At 39.7% G+C, this 22,477-nt stretch overlaps 1 protein-coding gene across 4 annotated transcripts in view; it reads right to left on the bottom strand.

Moving 5' to 3' along the window:
* Positions 1 to 22,477, bottom strand: part of LOC100642496 (RNA pseudouridylate synthase domain-containing protein 2) — a 171,051-nt gene that overhangs the window by 4,734 nt on the left and 143,840 nt on the right. For all 4 annotated transcript variants that reach the window (XM_048410630.1, XM_048410632.1, XM_048410631.1 and 1 more), the window contains 2 exons: positions 6,693 to 6,780; positions 494 to 670 (listed from right to left, as the gene is read on the bottom strand). In XM_048410630.1, coding sequence (XP_048266587.1) covers positions 494 to 670; positions 6,693 to 6,780 — 265 coding nt within the window. The remainder of the gene's footprint in view (positions 1 to 493; positions 671 to 6,692; positions 6,781 to 22,477) is intronic.

Here is a 22,477-nt window from a genome sequence, read left to right as displayed (position 1 = left end):
TGCGATCTATTAGAATATTCGATTTTATAGGAAATGGAACGCGTATATATCGTATTCTGAAAATTGTGCTTACCTAAGTACCGACGTCACCCCTTCAATATTAAAATTAACGATCCGTTGAGAATCTTATAACACGACTTTACGTAAATCCTTACTTAGTTATTTAATAAAATAATAAATTAAACGTTATCTAACTTTTCCACTAAGCAATTGATATAGCAGTAATATAGTAACAGCACTTATGAATTACATATACTACCGAAAATTATTACGAGACGGATTCGATTCTCTTTTAGTATCAAAGTTGACATTCGATCGGAACCATTGTAAATAACAGCTCGTAAAAGTCGTAAATCTCTACAAAACATGAAACGCTATCTAACATGTCTTTTTGTTCTTATCAAATCCGGCTCTAACGGTGTTGGGCAGAATTTATTGGAAAAGCCACGGATCTAAGCAGGTTTGCCTCGCATAACACCGTTACGAAACGAACCTGTCTGTTTCTTATTTGGTGCTCCATCTGCCTCGCTTTCTTCGGCGTTCTACCGAAAAGGAGAATACCGCTGGTCAGTCTATCCAGCCTGTGGATTGTCCTCAGGTTCTTCAAATTGTACTCCTTCGCCAGAATGAAGACTACCGTGTTGTGTCGGTATCGTCCGCACGGGTGCACCTGCAATTCCAGGATCGGCTCGGTTTATTTGCCGAGAAAACAGAACGCGAAGCGGAAAAGAGGACGAGGAAGATGGAGGATTGTGCAATTGGTCGAGTTACGCGTTACGGTTAAAAATACTCGGCAAGGAGAACGAGAAAAGCGGAATGGGATTATTGTATTATTGTATTTACAGACACCAGAAGTGTTTCTGCAAGAGGTGCTCCTCTCTTCCACCGCGAATATTCTTCGACCATTTTAGTTTCTAAGCTAATCGTTTCGTTTTCCAACATTGTTATCTGTTTGACTGTTAGAGTATTCTTCGTTCGAAATAATTTCTCTTCCACCGATTTACAATTTCTTGGGTAATATTTTACGATCGCATACCATACGAATCAAGTCGCAATCGAAGCGATATTATAATATTTCGTAGCACATCTGAATTCTTGCGCATAATAAATTTTCACAGAATAAAACGACGCGCAACGATGACCATTCAATTCATCTGTCATAATCGTTTGATTTTCCCTCTACGATTACTTTCTATATTTGATACAGATAATTTCAATAAAACGCTGGCTACGAATTAACATAGAATACATATTATATATTCCAAGTATAAAGACAGTCATGAAAAGAATACTCGAAACCATTTCAAAAGCAAATCTCCACAAATCTATTCGTTTATTGGTTGACCGTGTTTGGCATTGAAATACATCGATGCTAAAGGGACATATTCTGAATAAAACGAACGATTTCTACAAATACGATTAGCATTTGAATTAATATATTGGCAATCGCATTACTTTTCAACCGGACTGTATACCGTGGACTATGTACATCTCCAAAGTCAATACCATTAAATTAAAAATGCTTTCCACTAACCACATCATTCGCTGGACAAGCTGACAGGACGTACAACGGGTAAACATATAACGTTAGTGAAAAGCAGCAGTCTTGGCGGTATACGATCGAAATTCGAAGCTAAGCGCGATTGCATGACGCCATTATGGTAGCAACGATGGTTAGGGCAAACGATTTGACGCGATTGCACGTGCAAACAGGCTGCCTGCATGCGACGTCGACCAATTTCTCCCAATTCGAAGAGAAAAAACCGATTGACTCTATGACAAAAGGGAATGATTCGATGATTGCGTGTTCGTGTCAGCCGCAATATGTGCACAATGGTTGATCCGGAATTGTCGCGTTGAAAAATGCGATTAGAATGGTTGAAAATGGTTGAAAAAAATTAGGTTTCGATTCGTATTATATATCAAAAATATAATAAACAGACTGTGGACTTTTGTGCGGGAAATTTAAAAGCGCGAAGGTATATTTTTATGTCTTAAAATCTCGTATTTGATTTTACGTAATTTGATTTTACGCAGAAAAAGATTTCCTAGAATGTTACAAGTATTTTTATTTACCGAAACGAACGATCGAGATACAAAAGTTACAAGAGCACGGTAGAGTTGAGAGAAATTTACGCATTTGAAAGAAAATGACAGAGAAGTGGCAAAAATACGAAGAGTTGGGTAGCTACCTTAAGTTAAATACCTAATCTACCACTAATTTTCTTAGCAATAGAGAATTCCAATGACACCGTGCATCGATAATAATTTCCTTGTTCTACGAAAAACTTCCAACTTCTGTTAAAGGATCTTTTGAGTACAATTTCACTTGGACTACAGTTATAACGACGAAACTTCCGGAATAGATACTATACTCCATCGAAGAGGCCTATAAAGCGACACGTAGTTCAAGTAACACTCATTGCCAACACTCCGACTCATTAACGCCAATCTGTCACTATCCTAATCGTAGCGAAGCAATATAATAGCGAAGCGCTCAACGCTGATTCAACACTTGTTCTCGTGTTTTATTTTTCATATTACCGATATTTGTAACTTGCTAGCGACGTTTGCGAAGTACAAATAAAATACTAAGATCTTAATACTGTCACAACTTTTAAACATAGACGTAAGTTCGTTATACTGTACGAAAAAAGAGCACGATACATAAACAATGCGTTCTACGATACAAGAAAGAACAGGATACATAAATTATGCATCCTTAAAGTATGTAAACGATCGATGACATTTGAACATCACTCTTTAGACATACGTAAAACATATTAAAAAAAAAAGACAAAAAAAGACTAATAGAAGAATAATCATCTACGTTATTCAAGTTGTCTATAAATATTTAAAGTAACATATACATATTAGTATTTCATACATATTACAACGACGATAAGACAAAGGCAAGCGAGTGTCAACTTGAGAAGAAACACTTGCGATTCATGGACGAAACGATAAATTCGAAGAAGTTGTCCGAGCAATTCTGCGGAGGATGTCGATCGGACGAGGATCGTTAGAGGCATAAATAGTACATAAACAGGAAGTAGCGGGTCGTAAAGACGCGCTGACAGCCGAGCGACAACGAGAACCACTCGATTTACCCGATAATCCTGCTCTTCATCTCGTTGCTCGTCAAATAACCCCTTTTCTATGTCTCTGTCACCCTTTCCTTCCTCCTTTGTCGCTATCGTATTGTCCGACCCACTCGCTGGAAGAGCCGGATGTGCTCCACGCGGATATATATCGCGCAAACCTCGCTTCCTCCCCTATCCTTACTCCTATTCTTTAGGTCAAACTATTTTCTATCGCGATAAGAGGCTTTCACGGCGGACTTAATTTTTTAAGGCGATTGCCGATGATGAAGATCGGTTGCTCGACTTCGCGTCTCGTCCCTTTCCTTTTCCCTATGCGATCAAAATACGCGAAATCTGACAGTCGTCGCGATAGAAATTTTATCCTTTCAATTTCTTAGACTCGTGTATTTGCACGATTATCCGTGACGATTATGCGTTACATAGTACGAAATCGTTTCGATACGCGCTTCTCTGATTTTTTAAATTAATCCTTACCTTTCAATTCTCGATATAATAATCTTTGGTTTACTTGTGACTTTTAAATGCGTGACTCTATGAATTTTTAAATAATAAATTGCTTGGATTTTCATATTTTTCAGTTTTCATTTGATCTCTACTTTCCAATATTTTTCTAATTCTTTTTTTTCGCACTTGCTCTTGCCTCTGACGGAAACGACTATTAAGTATTTTCGTATTTTTGTAACGTTACGTTCGAGTACCATCTTACTTTACACTTTCGTTAAATTCAATCCAATTAAATACTTCCGATCAAAACTTTACAAGTAAATGGTATAAATTCTGCTTTTATTTTTTAAGCGCGTAATAACGTTACGCGTGTTCATTGAATTTCAAGTGTATATCAATTTAACGTTTACAGGATATAAAGCGCACACATACAAACACACAGAGGGAACGTGAAACGAGTTGAATTCGTAAACTGTTTGGCGTAGTCTGGCGAGGGTGGCGATCGAATGGACTCGTAAAATCTAACGCGCGGAACAAAAGCTTGGAAAATAAAACTGATCCGGTCTGTTGTTCTCGGGCGTAATTAAATGATCATTCCGCGGTCGCAAAAATGTTTTCGCGGCAATTAACCGAACGCGCAGAATGGTAATTAAGCGTCGCTTAATGTTTCTCTTTGGCTTTGATCCACGTACGAGCGAGGACCGCAAATTAAACGGGGAAACAAAAGCGGGACACGTCGAACCTGAAAGCCATCGTGACGAACCGAGAAACTTTGTTATAAGTTTCAATTTCGTGGCAGTTACCTGCGGATCGACGAAACTAGTTATCGAATTAAATTATTTTCCTTTCCGTTTACGTCGTTCACGAATATCAACGAAACAATAGCTTTTTGAATATAAAGAATCTCTTCGACGCGAACAAGTCCTAAGGAATCTTTGATTTAGCAACGTTAATAAGTTTTCAATTTCTTGCCACTATTAAAATCCACCGATGTTTATCAATTATAAAATTCTAGCTTTAAAATTTATCTTTGAAGAATGTCAATTATCCAATAAGTTATCCCATAAGTCCCATAAATTATCCGATTATTTAATGATTCCATAATGTTTGACAGAATCCATTTCGGTATAATTACATTAAACTACAGTGTTTTTTTGCCTCGTCGCGCAATCGCGTCGTAATTGAAAATTACACGGTCGTATAATACTCGTTGTAAATTATTAGCCCTCGTTAAGATACAATCGAGGATGTACGGTTAGAGTTATACGATTATAAAATCATTGGAACTCTGTGCTTGGTCGTTGGAAACATTACGGCAGAAGCATCAATGAGATAAATCATTCGTTCGCTGAGAACCGGTGAAAATGTCATCGAGAGATCATTAAGGATTTCGCAAACTGCCACGTGATCGATGCGAGAATAATTTGAAAAGAAAAATTGCCTCGGCACGCTGACTTTCTATTTCTATAAAACGCTATAGTATGTAAGCAAGCAAGTGCCTCGTATATTAGGTTGTCGGAAAAGTGTCTTTCTTTTACAGACACGTCTTTTGCAACGACGTATCTTTATGCAGACACGAAATCTGATCTGTCGAACGTTGTAATCTTTATCTTGATAGAACAAAATGGATCATACGTAATTCGATAAAATAATATAAAACGACAAATGTTGTGTATCTATTATTTCCTTATAAAACGAAAGAAACTTTCCGGACGACCTAATACTTTTGTTCGAAACAGTATGTATCTTTTAACCGCGATAAAAATCCGAAATATTAATCGTAGAGAAACTCTTTACATTCGAAAATTCGATGAATTTCCATTTAGACGACATGCGACAAACCGCAATTGCGCTTTTATCGTATTAATTACAAAATATGAGTCACGAGGAGACGTTTGCGAGAAAATATTTTTCGCAAAAAGAAGAAGAAATTGTAACGTGTTTTTTTAAATCGTTAAAAAAGAAATACGCGCCGAGGCACTTTAAAAGATTAATACGGCAAAGCAACATTCACGGCGGGAATTTGGTGGGAAAACAAGAGAATCTAAAGAGGTAAACACGAGGAAGGATCGCAAATAAGAAGACAGGCGGGAAGCGAGGAGAGACGAGCCGGGCAAAATGAAAAGCAGTCAGCGTGTACAAACGCATTACAAAATTGCCGCGTGATTATTCATAATTGTTTTGCCACGTCGAAGGCCGTCGAGTCACAGACGATGAGCAAAGCCCACCGGCGCGTCAAACTGCAGATAGAAAACATTAATAGGAAAAATACAGCTGCACGATGGACGTGCGGTTAATCATACGCCAACGAAATGCATAGAAACTTACCATGACACGATAAGAAAGAAAAAAGAAAGATAGAAAAAGAATACAAGGAAAAATGAAACACGCGGCGAGTATGAGAATACGCACGACGATTGAACGCTTTTTTCTTATTATATATTTATATTCGACTCTTTTTTCTATTTTCATTCTTTTTTTTTTTTTATTTTTAAACAATGCAATCGATAAGTGACGGAACGTAATTTCACGTTCTCGAGTTTGGAATACCTTCGATTTAGGAATAGCGAGTTCTATTTCCTTCGCAGTTTTCGTTACGATAAATCGGAGGATTAACGGTGTAGAAGCTAACAAGTTCGGTAAACCAACTTGGTAAATTGTAATATTTTCCGTAGAAGATACTAAAAGCTACCGTTAGAAGAAAGACGAAAAAAGAACATTCTTCTCCATCGTCGATAAATTCTTCATTTAGATTCCGACTACGTTACGCAAGGATTCGACCAACTTCCTAGAATTGGATACAATGAAGATCGAAGGTATTCCAGCGAGTGAATAATTTGGGTTAGTACAACCATGGGATCTCGAACAGCAAACAAACACGGATTCGTTCGGATTGATCGCGCGGCCGAGGCTTCGGGCCAAAAATAATCGGCCTGGGCCGCAGAAAGCGAAAGGCCGAGCGAACAATCGTCGTAGTCGCGCGGACAATCGGCCGCGATAGCAAAAACAGATAGAAACAGGCGAAACTACTGCAACCGAGTGGATGCTCCCGTCTGTTTCTTTTCCTCTTTTTATCTTATTTTATTTATTTCTTTTCTTTTGCTTTTTTTTTTGGCAGTACAGTCCTGGCAGTACACCACTTACAGGGATGGAGGCGGGCTTGTTGACCACGACGACGTCCTCGTCCATGTGTATCACCGTGATCGGCTCCGAGGTGACAGGCACCTCGTGTCTGCAACACACCAATCGCAACCAGCTTAACGTGGCTTTGTTCCTCTTGCGCGTACTCTCATTCATTCCCTCTTTCTCTTTCTTACACGCACGCATACCACAGAACGGAGCTTCGTTTATTCGTGTGGGATTTCACATGAAATGGTGTGTGTGTTGGATGGTTGATGGATCGGTTGCACAAGATTTCTTGCGTTTCGATCTCGCTCATGAATATTAATAATATCGAGTATTAATTTTAGGATCGATACTGGGATCAAAAAATGATAAGTTTGGATTGATTTTAATTTGCGTGGAAAATTTGGCGTAGAAAACTGTAACATAAGAAACTGGTACTTTTACCGGTTGTACTTACATTTTCCAAGACCCTTCGTATAGTATGGATGTTATATAAAGCGTTTTACAGGTATATAATATCCATACTATGCGAACGGAAAACTCTGAATTTCTTTTTCTTCCAATCTTTTAAGAAAAACTCGAAATTGCTAATTATTTTTAATTTTATTATGACATATTTCTTTGGTGGCAAATGTCCGGATAAACGAAGCTCGTACATGTAGAAATGACGACAGAGAAGTGCACAGTAACGATTCGCGGGAAGGGAGTCGGATTTCGAAACACGAGGGAAGGTGTTCGAACATGTCTGTTCTTTCCAGTCCATAAAGCGTTGAACGTGCATGATTCTCTTTGGAACTGTTAACTCGTAACACGTGCTCATGCGGATTCCAGGATTTCTGAATGACTTGTATCTCTCCAAAAAAAATCCTATATTTTAATATTATTCAAAAGGAGAAAAAACACGATGGAAAATGTTTCGCTCGTCAAGTGTCATAGTTTCAGATGTTCGATTTATATCACTCAAAAAGACACGACAGAAAATGTCTTTTGTTAAATACTTTACCTTCCATGGTATCCAACATTCTCTTCCCTCCAATTTCTTTTATACTTTGAACGTTTAGAGAGACACGGCCGACAAGTGAATTTTCAATTTTCAATCACCTTGTAACTGTTCCGTTCCTAATTTCTTAATTAATCCTCGCTTGCTAACGTCATAAAACACCGCAATAATTTTTTTTTCTTTTCGTTAAAAATACCAGTTGATCTTGAGCGATCTTTCAAGGATTCGTTTTCTATTTGGATTTTATATCTTGCATGATAAATTTCGGCAAATTCTGTTATAAAATGTACAAATCAGAATAAAATATTCTAAAATTAAGTAACTTATCGTTAATCCAAAACGTCACTTGCCATCCAACCAAAATATCGTACAACTGTAAATTAAGGATCCATAACCAATATCGATAATATTCTAAAACCCTCCCATCTGCCAAATCCTCTACTCCTTTCCTTCTTTATTCAAAGAAGATTTTCGATACGGAATAATCCTCTTAAGGATCGTCTGATTGATCCAAAATTTACTCCGACCCTGTTTTTAACGTTTCAAATTTCAAAACTCTGCGAAGAACTTATAGTATCTGTATCCCTATCTTCGAGTTCCTCATTGTCCTCGGGCAAGTCGATCAGACCCTTTACGCTCCCGCAGAGCGTAAATTAAACAGATTAATGGCGATGCGGAGAGAAAAACGATCGTGAAAACGGGACAAAGAGGATAGCAGGGACGGTTCGGAAGAACGAGGAGGCGCAACGACGACAGGTGGCCGGTCTTTCCCCGTATAAGCTCGTGTACGTTCTCGGCGAGTTCAATTACACGTTCCATCTACCTAATGCATTCCTTGAAACTGCGCTAGTCGTCGCGTGGCGTCGGTACTCTTTCGCTTTCGAAGACAATAAGAAAAACACCGCGAAGCCTTCTTCTTCTGCCTTTCTGCCACGTACTTTTTTCCAATGCTCTCTGCGCTTCATCCTCCATTTCGTCGCTTCTCTTTTTCACCGTACTTTCCCGTTTTCTCTCCTCTCCCTTCTCTGTTTCTCCTTCGTTTTCGCGTCTCGGCTCTTCTTCCGTTTTCTTCCTTTCCTTTTCCACTTTATCACCGTGTGCACCGAGCGTTTCCTTCTGTTTGTCGGCGAACGAAGGTATCGTCGGGGGGAACGCTTCCCTCTTCTTTCCGAGACGTCCCTTTGAATAATTCAATTCGCGTCTGGGTAATTTCTAAGGGTTGTCTTTCGGTCGACTCGAGTGCAAGATGATTCTACTCTGTTTTCGAAACGGCGCGTGGCGACTGGATTTTTGGAGGAACGACGTTCATTGAATTGAATTTTATACGGTCGTTTTTATACGAAGTGTTAGAGAAAAAAGGTCACGCATTTATAAGGTGTGATTTTAGTATTTAATTACGAAATCGTCGTTCGAAGCTTATTCCTTGAGTTAGAAACAATTTATTTTTACGTTAGAAATATGATAGTAGTAGGACGAGTCAGCTGACTGATCGGAGAGATTATCAGATTACGATGACTTTTCAGAAGGTAATTCGATTTCTTTTCCAATGATGTATCGTTGTCCGATAAAATGGATTCCAGGGCAAGTTTCTTACTTGTAATCCGATAATTACCTCGGTCGAAATAAGACACCATTATGATTAAACAACGAAGAAGCTCGAGCATCGACGGTGAAAAGGAATTTCTTCCAAAGTTTCGGATCGTTCGGCGATGAGGTATCAGCATTACAATTAAAAGTTGAACAGCATCTTGCCAGCGAGATCGATTCGCCGCTTCCCTTTTTGTCTAGAATGTCGTCGAATAAAAAGACCCTTGGGAACTGCTCGTTTCGATCGGAGCTTCCGCATGCTTCGTCCGATAGATGTATTTCGAAACTTAATTTAGCCGACATATTTTCATAGTTTTTTAATAGTTTCATGAAAGCATAGTCTCTTTCGTTTTGTTCTTCTGTATCCAAGATACAGCAGATTTAAGATACAATTTGGTGTATGAAAAAAAAAAAAAAAAATAGATTAGCTACAGCGGATGCGAAGGTTTTCATGGCTGACTGTATATACTTGGTTATTTTTAATTAATAATTATCCGACGTAAATTCACCTCGAATAAATATCTTTCGAATGGCAGAAATTACTTTAAACACTTTCACGAGTTCTCGCGAACTCCACTTCTTCCACAAACAAACGTGGTCTATTTCGAAACTATTGTTTCTTCTTTCAATAAATCGCGCGAACTCTTCACGCCTGGTCGAGGAAGAAGTCGTTGGGACTCTGTTTCGCGTATTTGGCCCGATCGACTTTTGGCAGCGAATCGATCTCGGAAGGCAGAGATCGACATATTTATTATCCTTCGTTGCTTAATTTAGCGTTCTGGGGGATACGCGTGACGGAAATTGACGGCTGTTAAACAAACGTTGTAGGATAATGTCCGTACCGAATGGAATCTTCGCGCATCAATCCGTTCCGCAGAGTTGTTACATAACGCCGGATTAAATCGACGGCGTTTTGTTGTAAATAATTTCAGGATTTCTCGCCGTAAAATTACAACACAAAACGAAGGGAGCGAGTTCTCGCGAGAAAATGGGCTGACGTGTCTTAAAAATATTTCCTCTCGGAATAAGGAGAAATATTTATCTTCCATTCTCTTCCGTTATGGTACATCTAGCATGCTATTCTTTATTTCGCGAAATGCGTGAAGGATGTAACACGCAAAGTACACACTGTAACTACTCCGTTAATGTCTTTCCTTCTTCTCGAAGATTAACGCGCCAACGGTTACGTAATACCGCAATACCGAAATAAACTTTCAATTACTCTCAGTTGTATAATTATCCCCTTCGTAAATTTTATCACAGCACGCTGCGTTTTAACGCTAGAACTACCGATAGTTAACACGAAGCTATTTCTACCAAGACCAGTGAAAATGACTGGTCCTTAAAAAATACGTAATAATAGAATACTTTTATATTTATTGATTTATTACTTTCTTATAGAAACAATTCCATGTTATATAGTACATTTTTGATATTAATCCATCTGGGACCATGATCCCTAAACGAGGGTCGACACATTTATAAAATTGTAGAGCCAGCCATTTTCACTGGTGCGGTATTTCTAGTATCAACATCTAGAGATCTAGCGATCGATCCGGAATTTTCCTGAAAACTGATATCGTCGTATCGAATGATACGCGATAGAAATTTAAAAAACGCGTGGCAAGTTGTAGAAAACGAGGAGACTGGTTAATCGGGGTTCGATAAACAGATCGCAGCACCCTTTTACACTTTGACAAGTACCTGTCATTCTGACTGGTATTGGTATAAGTAGCCTTGATACAAAATTATTTTCAGTTCGAATACATAAAAAACAAAATAAAATTTATTCTTTTTTCTTTCAGTTATCGTTACGAAAGTCATTACGTCATTGCGGAAAAAAATATAACACGAAGTGGGTATTTTAAAATAAAATTGTAAAACCAGTCAATTCGACTGGTGTGGTAGTTCTAGCGTTAATAACGCGAAATTCAATTGTACGGCAACGTTATTGCGAGGAAATTTAGGATAGATATATATTTGGATGAAATTAATCAATGTTTAAATAGCAAAACAAATACGAGAACATACGCGGTTGTTTGAAGAAAAAGGAGAAACGCGCGAATATGCTTCTAGATATTGTAGCAAAACGTTTCTAATCAAGCTTGATTGGCAGAGGTTTCCTCGCTCCGTCTGCTTTCTCTGTGAAACGTGGCTGATAGAACCGGGAAAATTTCATGCATCGGTATTACGTGGATATTTCGAACTAACCACGGAAACTAAAACATTTACGCTGGAGTACAGTCGATCGCGTTTAATATCGAGTACACGCTATATTGTACTTTAACGTACTAGTAAATTAAACGTTAACAAACTAACCGACAGATGTAGTTGTTTTTGGTCGAATTAATCTTAAATTTGGCTGCGTTATATCTTTTTTGCGACAATATTGGAAAATTTGTATTTCCACTGCCGCTAATCGCTACAAATGAAATTGTACGTCGTCTGAAAAAAGTTCACCCTTGAAAGAGTTAATAAACTTCCGCCTATTAGAATTTTCTCGCGCACTCTTGCTTTTATTTAGAAAAATGAAAAATATTGGGAGCTTTAAGCGAATGTAATTCGACGAACCGGAGGATGTAAACGGAGATTTTCAGAATATCGCGAAGGATAGAGTTAGTTGATGGTTCCAACGGTGACAGATTGATCTTTGTTGAAATTAACACGTTTCTTCCAGCTTGGGGAAGCGATTCAAAGTTTAGAGGGAAGGAGGACACGATTTCTGGGTGACAAACGACGTCCCGACCTTTCGATTCACCACCTCGCCAGATAACCGCACAGGAATCGACCACGAGTATCCCTTATCTCGGCAAGTTTGCCCCGCGGTTATCGGGGTCGAACCGGGGACGAAGGTCCTTTAGCTGTGCGATCCGCAATTGCTCAAGTTATGATGGAACTAATCGAACTCGGTGGCCCGTTTGCGAGGCTGCCGTCAAGCAATGAGATTGAGGTCGGTGAATTGTTAAAAATTTAACCGAAGTAGCGTGAAAGGAAAGGAATAATAAATCGAACGAAAGTGCAACGAATAAACGGAATAATGCAAAAGCTGGGAACTCGAAGAGAATATGGAGATGTTGTGAGATAACGGTTGTTTGAAATTTTTATTCTTCCGGCGATAGTTTTCGATGCTGTGGAAAGACGTAGCGTAGAAATTGAAACGAAATATTCCGAAACGAAGTAAGTTTTTTCGTAATTAGTAAGAAATTTCTTTCGACGATTTTCGAATGGAAACTTAACGGCGATTAATTCGGGATTCAAAGGAAACTAACGTCGGAGAAAATCCAGTGTCGGAGAGTATAATTCTCGGAGGGATTCCATTTTGTATTCACCGTGGACGACCGGTCCGTTTCCGCCGCGAACAACCAGTATCTGGATTTATTTCGGGAGTCGGGCCGGACAACGCGGAATTACGAAAATGCTTTTCGAGCTCAGGGACGAGGTTCGACGTCGGTCTAGCCGTGATCTAATAATTAGGCGCGACTGCTTTTCGAGATCGCGAATAATTGGCCGACGATAGCTCCTGACACCACGGAAAGATTTACAGAATACCGCCAGCTTGTACTTGTAAGCGACTCGTTCAAACCGACTGTTACTTTATTGCCGTCATGAATTTAAATACTTATACGTAAGAAATGTTTCCGCGATTTTACGCGATATTTGGGAATTGGGAATTGGGAAACGACGCTCGGTTTGTAATTCATATTTTCACGTTGTTATGATTCACATTGGATTTTGACGAGTAATTAGTGTTTTATCTCGTAAAAATTTTACTCAAGAGGACGACTTTTAATCCATCGATGACCATTAACGATAAGATATCAATTTGTAAGAAATCACATAAATATACGAGGATACGACGATTTGTATCAAATCGATCATAATTTGTCTGTAAAAATAATTTTGAAGGATAAACGAGTACCGTATTACGAGTTCCGGATAGCGCTGAGTAATATTTTTACGATACCTTATCTGGTGAACAAGAATGAAGAATCGAAGAACGTCGATTTAATACTCGTGCGATTTATCGACGATTCGTGAGAGACCGTTTCACCGATGTACCGACTAAACCCGTGTGAAACAGCCGTGCATATTTCATTGGAGATGCATGTCACGTCGGTATGCGACCCGCGTTAAATTTGGAAGGCGTCGTAGTTGTAACACGGTGAGTGTTGCACTTTTCAAATGTCAGCCGATGCGACACGGCGACGCGTCTAGACCGTCTAACGCGACGCTTCTCCATGGAAATTTTATATTTCTATCGATCTATCTAACACGGCCTTTTAATTCGGTCGCCAATCCTCTCTCCACTTAACAGTCGCCTTATGGACCATTAACGACAAACGACAAAAAGATTTTATTTTATTATCACGATAACGAGGTAAAATTTTCAGCAAAAATTGAATTAAACGGCGAAATTTTCTGCACGAGATAAGATAGTAGCGACTTTCCTTGTCTCGAACAAATGCTACAGATAATTAAGGAAATAAGCGGAAGTCTTTGAACATTAACCCTTTGCACTTCTATGTCGAGCGTGACTCGGTATCAGTTTTTATCTCAGGAGTTCCTTTGTCGAGTCCTACGTTTTTTTATGAAACGTGCGAAAGAAAACTAGAATTGCGTCTTGGAAATTGTTTCAAGATGTATCATACGCTCAAAAATTACAAAATACAACAATAGCATGAATAAAACCGTTGTTTAAGCGAATTTCTTTCTTCCTTCATTTATTTAAATCGTCTTATCCTTTAGTCAAAGTAAATTTCAAATAAAACACCTAAAAGCGTTGGCAGCTGTCGATAACGAAATTGAAATAAAATTCGCAGTGCAAAGGGTTAATGATCGTCTCGTGATGCAAGAAATGCTCTTACGATCGATGGAACGTATAAAGTTTCCCTCGCAACAGAAACGAGAGTCTGGTCCAGACGCGAATGTTTAGTCATTAACATATAATTTTACTAAAATATTTTATATCAAACACGATTAAAAAGCGCGAAGCAAGATACACGCGATCCACGCTACAGAAAATATAAAAAATCCAAGAATACGAAGAGGAGGGCAAGGTTTTCGGTACTTTTACCTACGTCAAGCGCTATACGCGAAAACTTAGGGAGGATGCGATCAGAAGCGTTAATTCCGCCCTCGTTCGCAGGGCGACTGATCCTACGACAACCGCCCTCATGCATGTCCCTGGCGACACGGAAAATTGGGTAGGATAATTCAATTAGCCAGAAGCGGTTCCGTGGTCGAACGATCCGCTTCCGTCGGACACGTCGTGCAATTTCGCACGAGAGTAGCCTTTAGCAATGAATTAGAAACGCATTTAACCAGCTAAACGGAAGACAACCCATCCCCTTTCGTTCTCAATTTATGCTGTTTCGCTTCCACGAGTGTTTCATTCCAGAACAAAGCTTCGGCTCTCGTGTTTCACGAATAAAAAACACAGATACCTTTCGTGTCTACGAACGTTTTCATTAATTCCGTCGATCGAACGCCAATTCGAAAGCACTCGAAGCGTAAGAGACCAGCTGGCTGCGATTACTTATTCCAGCGGACGGATTATTTAAGGAATAAAAAAAGGAATGGAAAGAGAAAGGAGAGAAGGGGATACGCAGAATAGTAAAATAAGAGCGTGGAGGACGCGCTTTTCCGATTATTCATTCCCTTCCTATCGACGTTTCATTACGTTCGTGGAAAATTCGAGTAGCGTCTAACAAGACCAACCTTCCTTTGGACGCTCCGAAAAGCTGCAGAAGCTGCGGCGTAACGAATAATTGGACGAACGATGGGTCCTTCCGTAATGCGGGAAGATAAAGAATCTTTGGTTGGAGCAATTAAACGCACGCCAGGGATGATCCGTGAAAGGACAAAGCTGCGCGCTACATCTGCTTGGTAGTCAATTGCTTTGATCGGGCAAAATGGGAAATCGAGAATCAGATTATTAGCAGTTTCAATGGTTGCAGTTGTTCTTGACAGATACAGAGAACTCCGCGTCAAGATCGTCTTTAGCTGTCGATACTCTTCTAGACGTGACTTTTAGACGTTGTGTGAAAGAAAGTTCAAAAATTATTACTTTTATATTACGGCGACTTTCTGCCGTGTTGCTAATTTATTCCCACGAAGCTAATTAATTTTTTCATTGATGCGTGTTCCGCCATATCTCGAACCTGTTTAAGAATGAAACATTTTAGGGCGGTTTTACGACCACGAGATGCAGCGTATATCGATAAAACTTCATACGCTAAATGTTTATACCTTCACGAACATCGCTGTACGGTTATTCTTTGATTTTATCAAATGCAATTCCATCCGACAAAATTACGATCGTACATTTCCTCTGGTTTACCTTTCTTTCGTCCGACGTAGCCGCCTTATCGGTACCCCATTTGGAACACGTTATTTTTACTCGTATAGCTGCATAAAGATTCGCCGACTTGTTAAGCGGCGTTTAATCCACACAGCGGAATAAGAATCGCGGCTTCGCGATAAGAGTATATCCCAGCTCGCTGAATAAGTGGTCTACAAAAGTGTTATCGCGAAACGCGAGGTCGAGTGCCAAGGCGACCGGTTAGAATGGCGGCGAGAGCCGGGGGAAGGTTGTGTGCACGGAAAGTTAAACGGAAACTGTACTTGTTGCTTGAAATTGACGTAGGGTCGGTGACAATGTTTGGCGGAGGTGGTTGCCAAGAAATACAACCGTCCATCGGCGCTTCTCCTCTGTCAGAAGCTGGAGGAGAAGGAAGAGGAGAAGGACTTGGTCGTAGCCACGACATCTCCTGTACACCGCCCCGTTACGGAAGCGAACTTGTTGCTGAATTTGGCAGCCAGCTCTGGAACTTGCGGAAGAGGAGCACGGCTGGTGGCTCCGGAGTTGTTACCTCGTGCGCCAATTCAACCCTTGAATTTACGCCCTTCCCTCGTAATTCCGTCCACTGTCTGGAAATTCCATCTCTCGCTAGAAAATGTTCCACTGCTAACCACCACGGTAAAATATCCCAGTGAATTTCGTCGAATTACCGGTTTTCACTGGCTTTGGCCGTTTCGCGGATATACCTGCATCGTCAACTTTCATTCGTTATCTCATTTAAGGCACGGCTTTTAGGCGTGTTTTTACAGCCCTCTTCCGGTTCTTTCTCCGTCCAGTACTTTTCCACGCGAGGGATATGTCTACTCTTTTTAGAATTTTATTTTTACAAAGTTTCATTCTCTGTAACCTTTTCGGATTACCATATTTTTATTTTCTCCTCCGTAGGTCTTTCGTTTTCCTTTTTTACGGACGTGTTCGTACCGCGTGTTAATTCCAGTAATTATACGTAATAATTAGAATATCGTACGTTATCAGACGATATCGATAATAGTTAATATTAGTTGGTATAAATAAGGAGGAATGTGATCGAAGATGGGTGAAAATTGTAAATACACTGGAGTAACGTTGCGAAAGTACCAAGCTTTTCATCGAATTTCGCCTTCGACTTACACAAATGATAGATAATTGTATAATTTGAGGCAATAATACTATATACGATAGGAAAGAAAGCCACTAATTATTATCAATCCGAGCAGCAATATATTTACAAGTATCGGCCAATCCGAAGCCATTCTTTCGACGTTTGTCGGACAAACAATGACCGTTTTAAAAAATCGTCACGGGACAAACGACCCTCGGCGAACAAAACGCGCAATTTTGAAACAAGTGGGGAGGAAAGGGGGCCGATTCGAAGCGAAATCCGCGATTTCATTCTTCCCAATCCGTCCTTTCTCGGTCATTTCCTTTTGTAGTGCCGATGGAGGCACGATACATTGAGTCCGCGCGCGCTCGTTCCTCCATTTTCGCGGCGTACAACGAACAGAGGAACGTAGACGGGACAATGAGGCCGGAGTTCCCACGGAATACTCTGCAAATCGAAGGAACATGGCACAAAAGCGACTTGACCGGAACGGGCGCGGGGAAACCGTTACGGAACAAGCACGAAACGAGCTTTGGGATATTTTTTAACGTTTGAAAAAAAAAAAAAGAAAAGGAAAGAAGCTAGGAAGAGAAGAAAGGAGAAAGAAAAGGAGCGAAAGGACGGAAAAGAAAAGAAGAAACTCTTCGTCTTCCTGTGTCGAGTCCCTTTGTGAACGGCGTATCTGTTCGTGCTCGTTGATTTTCTCCTGTTGGTCGAAGAGTCGCGAAGGTATTGACGAGCGATCTTTGTGCGACAATGACGCGATCAACTACTTCATTGCTTTATGACAGCGCGTGAATGAGAAAATACGAGACACGCCCGTGATATGTAACGTGGTGCCCGAGTTAATATACAAAACATACTAGCGATTGTAATATAATCGACGAGCAATAATTCTTTTATATTTTCTCCAAATTTAAGAAGCTTTTCACCGATAGAAAAATACGATTCGATCGACAATGGTTCGAAGAACGTAGTAGACTCGACGTAATTGTTTAACGCTCAAGCATAAAACTGGAAAAAATTCCAGTATACAAAACCTTCGACATTTTTCTAATTTTGCTGCTGCTTAAATTTCCTATCGGAAGTATCGAAGCAGGAAAATTACACGGTAGCCTGTAAACCCTTGGCGCTTCCGTTATTCGGAAAATTTCAATTCCAGCGTTAAATACACTCCAGGCTTAACTCGATTCAGGACGAGAGCAGCAAGTTACTAGAACGAAGATCGATCCCCTAGACGAGCGATGCGTGAACGGCTGCGTGTGCAAAAGGTCGAAACTCAGAAGGGTCGATATCTACGATCTCGCACCAGGCCTACCTATCAAGCTCTTGCTTCTTCGCGAGTAACAGATACCGTGTAGCTCGAAAAACAAGCGACTCGCGATCCTTGCAGATATCATCGTGCACCCGGTCCGAGCTAATAAATCAACCTGTCACCGAGCTTCAGCTTCGTCCTCGACCCGCAACACGCTCGACCCATCCCTTGCCACTCAATTCGACTTACCAGCGGACCAACGACGTCAGTGCATGCCGTTAACCCTCTATCTTTGAGGATTAACCAACGCCAACCAGCTTCGTTAAGCAAGCTGTTACGTCACCTCTCTCTCTCTCTCTTGCCTCCTTTTGCATCCAAGATTTTGTTGTAATCTGAAGACTAAAGGAATTCAGCTCCGAGGAGGAACAAGTTTTGAAACAAGTTTCGGCAGGAGTTTCGAAACGGTAACTCGTAAACTGGAATAATCGAATAATTGCGGCGAATTCAAGGGGAGATAATTTTAGGTAGAGTATTGATCACGGGTTGAGAGGTTTCGTAGGTTTTGCGGGTTCTCGAATTTTGCAATTGCGCATTTAACGATAGAGTGAAGGCGAGGCAATTATTCAGGACATTTCAAGTTGCGAATTGATTGGATCGTAATGTTTGACGATCGAGCAGAGAAACGGAAAGACGGATAAATTCGACGAGGGGAGGGAAAAATATGGTACGAGAAATTTAAGAACCGTCTGGCGAGATAATAATGGATGTTAAATATTGGGCCACCACAGAAGCTTGTATACGCATACATAGGTAAAAAAAATGAATTTGAAGTTGACATGGATCGATAGCCACGAGACCATGAAAACTTTTCTCTATTCGACCAACCGCTGCGAATCAGCTGTCGCGTCGTCCCATAAAATGCATGCTTCAAAAAGGATTTTGAAACAGAAACGTTCAATCACTGGTCCCGACATAATTTTACTTTTACCGCGTGTTTTTTATTTTCTACCCGAACTACTTGTCCCTTCGTACGTCCGTTTTCAAATGATACACAGTATGCACATGCAGGAGGCGTTCGATTAAAACATGCGGTAATTAAAACAAACGGTCGTTCGAGTATCTGATGAAATGAAACACAGAAACGGTAATGAAAAATATTCGTAAAAATGTAATTCATTAAAACGCTTTTAAGACGATTCAAAGAAATTTCTTTGGCACTATTATTATTATTAGGTCATCCCATAAGTTCGTGCCGACTTTTGTGTATACATTTCACGTGTCGATTTATAAACATACGGCGATAAGGAACCGATGCACTTGAAAAATGGGAAGAAGTTGTACAACGAGTGGGGGATTACATTTTTTCATGAAACTGAAAGATATGTAAACGATCTTAACATATATAACCGCTCGAAAAACGGAACGAACTTATGGGATGACCTAACATTTAATAGGAAAATAATTTTAAGAACGTCAGTTTCTAGAACGATTAAATTTATCGTATATTTTATTTCAAGTTGTCCGTTATTCGACAGAACGAATAAGAGATTGGAAAATATTTGAATACGACTGGCAGAAATAATTGGCCATTCTACCTTGGAATTATGCTTCAATGAAATATAAATTAGGCGTACACGCACGTACAAATGGAAAGAAGTTAAAACCGATTTTTTGGAAAGCGAAGCCTGTTATCGAAATATCCTGGTTTATGCTTTTGACTCGTTTCTTCGTGTAGAACCGCCGTCTTTTCGATCGTACATGTATATACGTACGCGTGCGTACGCATGTAAATTATGAAAGCCATTCGAACGAAATCGCACGATCCGTATTGGAAAAGCGTCGCCCCGTTATAAACTGGGAATTCCAACTTCGATGGATCCGCAAATATTACGTCGGAATCCATCGATATTTCTGGCGCTTACCGATTTCGTCGAATCGCGCTCTGCAAGATTAAAGGCTCGACATTTAATTTTATTATCGACGAATGTGTCGGCCGTCTGAATCCTATTGACTGTGAACCGAAACGACAACGAGCAGCTTATGCGAATTTTTAATCGTTCTATCTCGATGTTTCTATCAATTTTTGCCGTCAACGTTTGTCAACTTTTACGCGAAAGTTTTATATAGAATTTTCAATGTTCACTTGCTACAGCGTGTTAAAGCACACGGCATAACATATACTCTCCTCATCTTCAATCTGACTACACATGGAGTAATCATTAATATCGCGTGCAAATTGTGCTCTAATCTTTTATTGTCACCCGTTAGATCAATAAATTAAATTAAATTAAATTAAATCAAATTGAATTGAATCGAATTGAATTAAATATAGCCTCCGTTTCCATAAAGACTCTGTTAAATTTTTCTCAACAACAAATCGAGATGTGTTTGAAAAGAATCTCTAGCGGGACAGGTGACAGGAACAATTTATCATCGGGACGAGCATAAATAAATTCGGTCAACGAACAATTAATCTTTCCGCAATTTTCGAGCTGATCCTCCAGGGCTTCTGGCTCGTGTCTCGTCTTACAATATCGTGTGTCCATCCAATAGCCGACTAATGCATGCGGAAACTAATTCGGTGTCCTCATGAAATGCAAATTCTCTGGGAATACAGGCAGACAGCAGCATCTCGGGATCCTCGCTGTTTTTAATCGAGTCTGCGACAACACGAGAGGACATTGTCGAGGGGTTGATATTCCCCTGTTGACGTACGCTTTTTGCGTTTAGACGACAGGAAAACGCCAATGATTGTTTCACGTTTCAAGAATTCGAAAATCTAGAGAATTCGAAATTTAGAAGATGTTAAAAAATACAAAAAGTAAAAAGCTCGACGGTAGAGATATTCGAATGTTGAAAAATTGAGGGAAGAAGAGGGAAAAATTGCGTAAAAGAATGCGATCGGTGCAAGTACGTGTCTGTTGAAAGAAGTATGGATTGCCGATGGAATTGTTGGTTAAATGGTAGAGGACGCATCTAGTTGAACGAAACTGATTCCGTTCGAGCAATAGATTCTGATAAAAGCATGCAAATGTAGAGAGTAGGGGCACGTTTATGGGGTCAATCCAATTTACGAGTCGCGGGATAGTAAATTCGAGTCACTGTTATCCCGGTATCGACTAGATGTCGGAAAACATATAAACGCCACGCATCGAATTATGTTTATACCGTTTTATGAACTTCTCCTTCTTTAAGAGAAATTCGAAGAAAATTTTCAGACAATTTAAAAAATGTATCTACCATACGTTTCTACATGTTAAGTACATTTATTTTATCGAGCTAACCATAATACTTTTTTTTTCGAAAAACGACAAGCATATTCAAGGATAAACGAGTTTCGTATAAAAGTTAGTCGATATTAACCCAGATATCCTTGAGTACTTTTTTACGATACCTTTCACGACACTTTTTCAGATATTGTTATTTTCCTTCGTTTTAATGGTTGAATCAAATATATTGGCCATGTTTGTACGTTATTTATTCATCGTTCAGCCATTATTTCAATCATCCAAATAAAAAGATATTTTTATTTACGTTATTATTAATTTATCAGCCAAATATCTCACTATCTCAAATAATAATACGAAATCAAAAGTTTTATGAAATGCTGAACAGAGAGAATGTAGAAATAGTAAAATACGATAACCTTGGGATTATTCATCCAGCAGCGTCATAGTTATACGCATTTAGATGAAAAATATGTATTCCAATGTAGTCATCCGCCATTAAAAAGTACTTTGTCGCTGATACAGTCGGAACGCGAGCAGAAGACAGAGCTGAAACGCTCGCTCGTTAAACATCGTACGGAATAATAAGCGTCGAAAAGCCGAGCTCTAATAAACTGCTCGAGGAACACTCGAAACGTGATTAAAGCGCAGTTGACGTTCCGCCTGATCTTGCACCTGTAGCTCGCTCTGTTCCTTTTCCCTCCGGGGAGCAAACGAAATTCGTCCGTAAATGGACGGAATTAACGTCACCCTCTTGTTACGCGATCCACGAAACTTTGATCCTCAACCTGATGTTTGACTATTCCTTGTACGAACTGGCTTCTACTTGAAATTCACGATACAATTGCGAATATTTATTGCAGTGATAAATCCCAAGTTACGGGCAGCGTGGCTAGAACGAGGGGAAAAATGCAGTCAAGAATAAAAAATATGTAGATACATCTTGCGCAAAAGTACGCGCAGGTAATTGATTTTCTTTGTTCAAAAGCATCTTGCCTCCTTTCGGATCTTTCCGGATTCATGCTTTGGTGATTAAAACTCGCGTGCTTTTAATCGCATGATTTCACATTGTAGTCCTTTTACGAAAATTCTATGATGTTGTAAGACGTTCTTTCACGACCAAATCCATCCACAAAGAAAACCTGTTAAAGTCTTTCACGACTTTTTCTTCGTTTGCGAAAGTGACGGGCGAAATTAGAAGTTGCCTCGTTGCACGAGGATTTTGAAACGACCAACTTGCCGAACGGAGATTAAGCGACCAGATAGCATTAACTCGTCGAGCGATATCAAGT

This window comes from Bombus terrestris, chromosome 11 (genome assembly GCF_910591885.1).
Source record: "Bombus terrestris chromosome 11, iyBomTerr1.2, whole genome shotgun sequence".
Classification (NCBI taxonomy): domain Eukaryota; kingdom Metazoa; phylum Arthropoda; class Insecta; order Hymenoptera; family Apidae; genus Bombus; species Bombus terrestris.
This window is presented reverse-complemented; position numbering and strand designations above follow the sequence as displayed.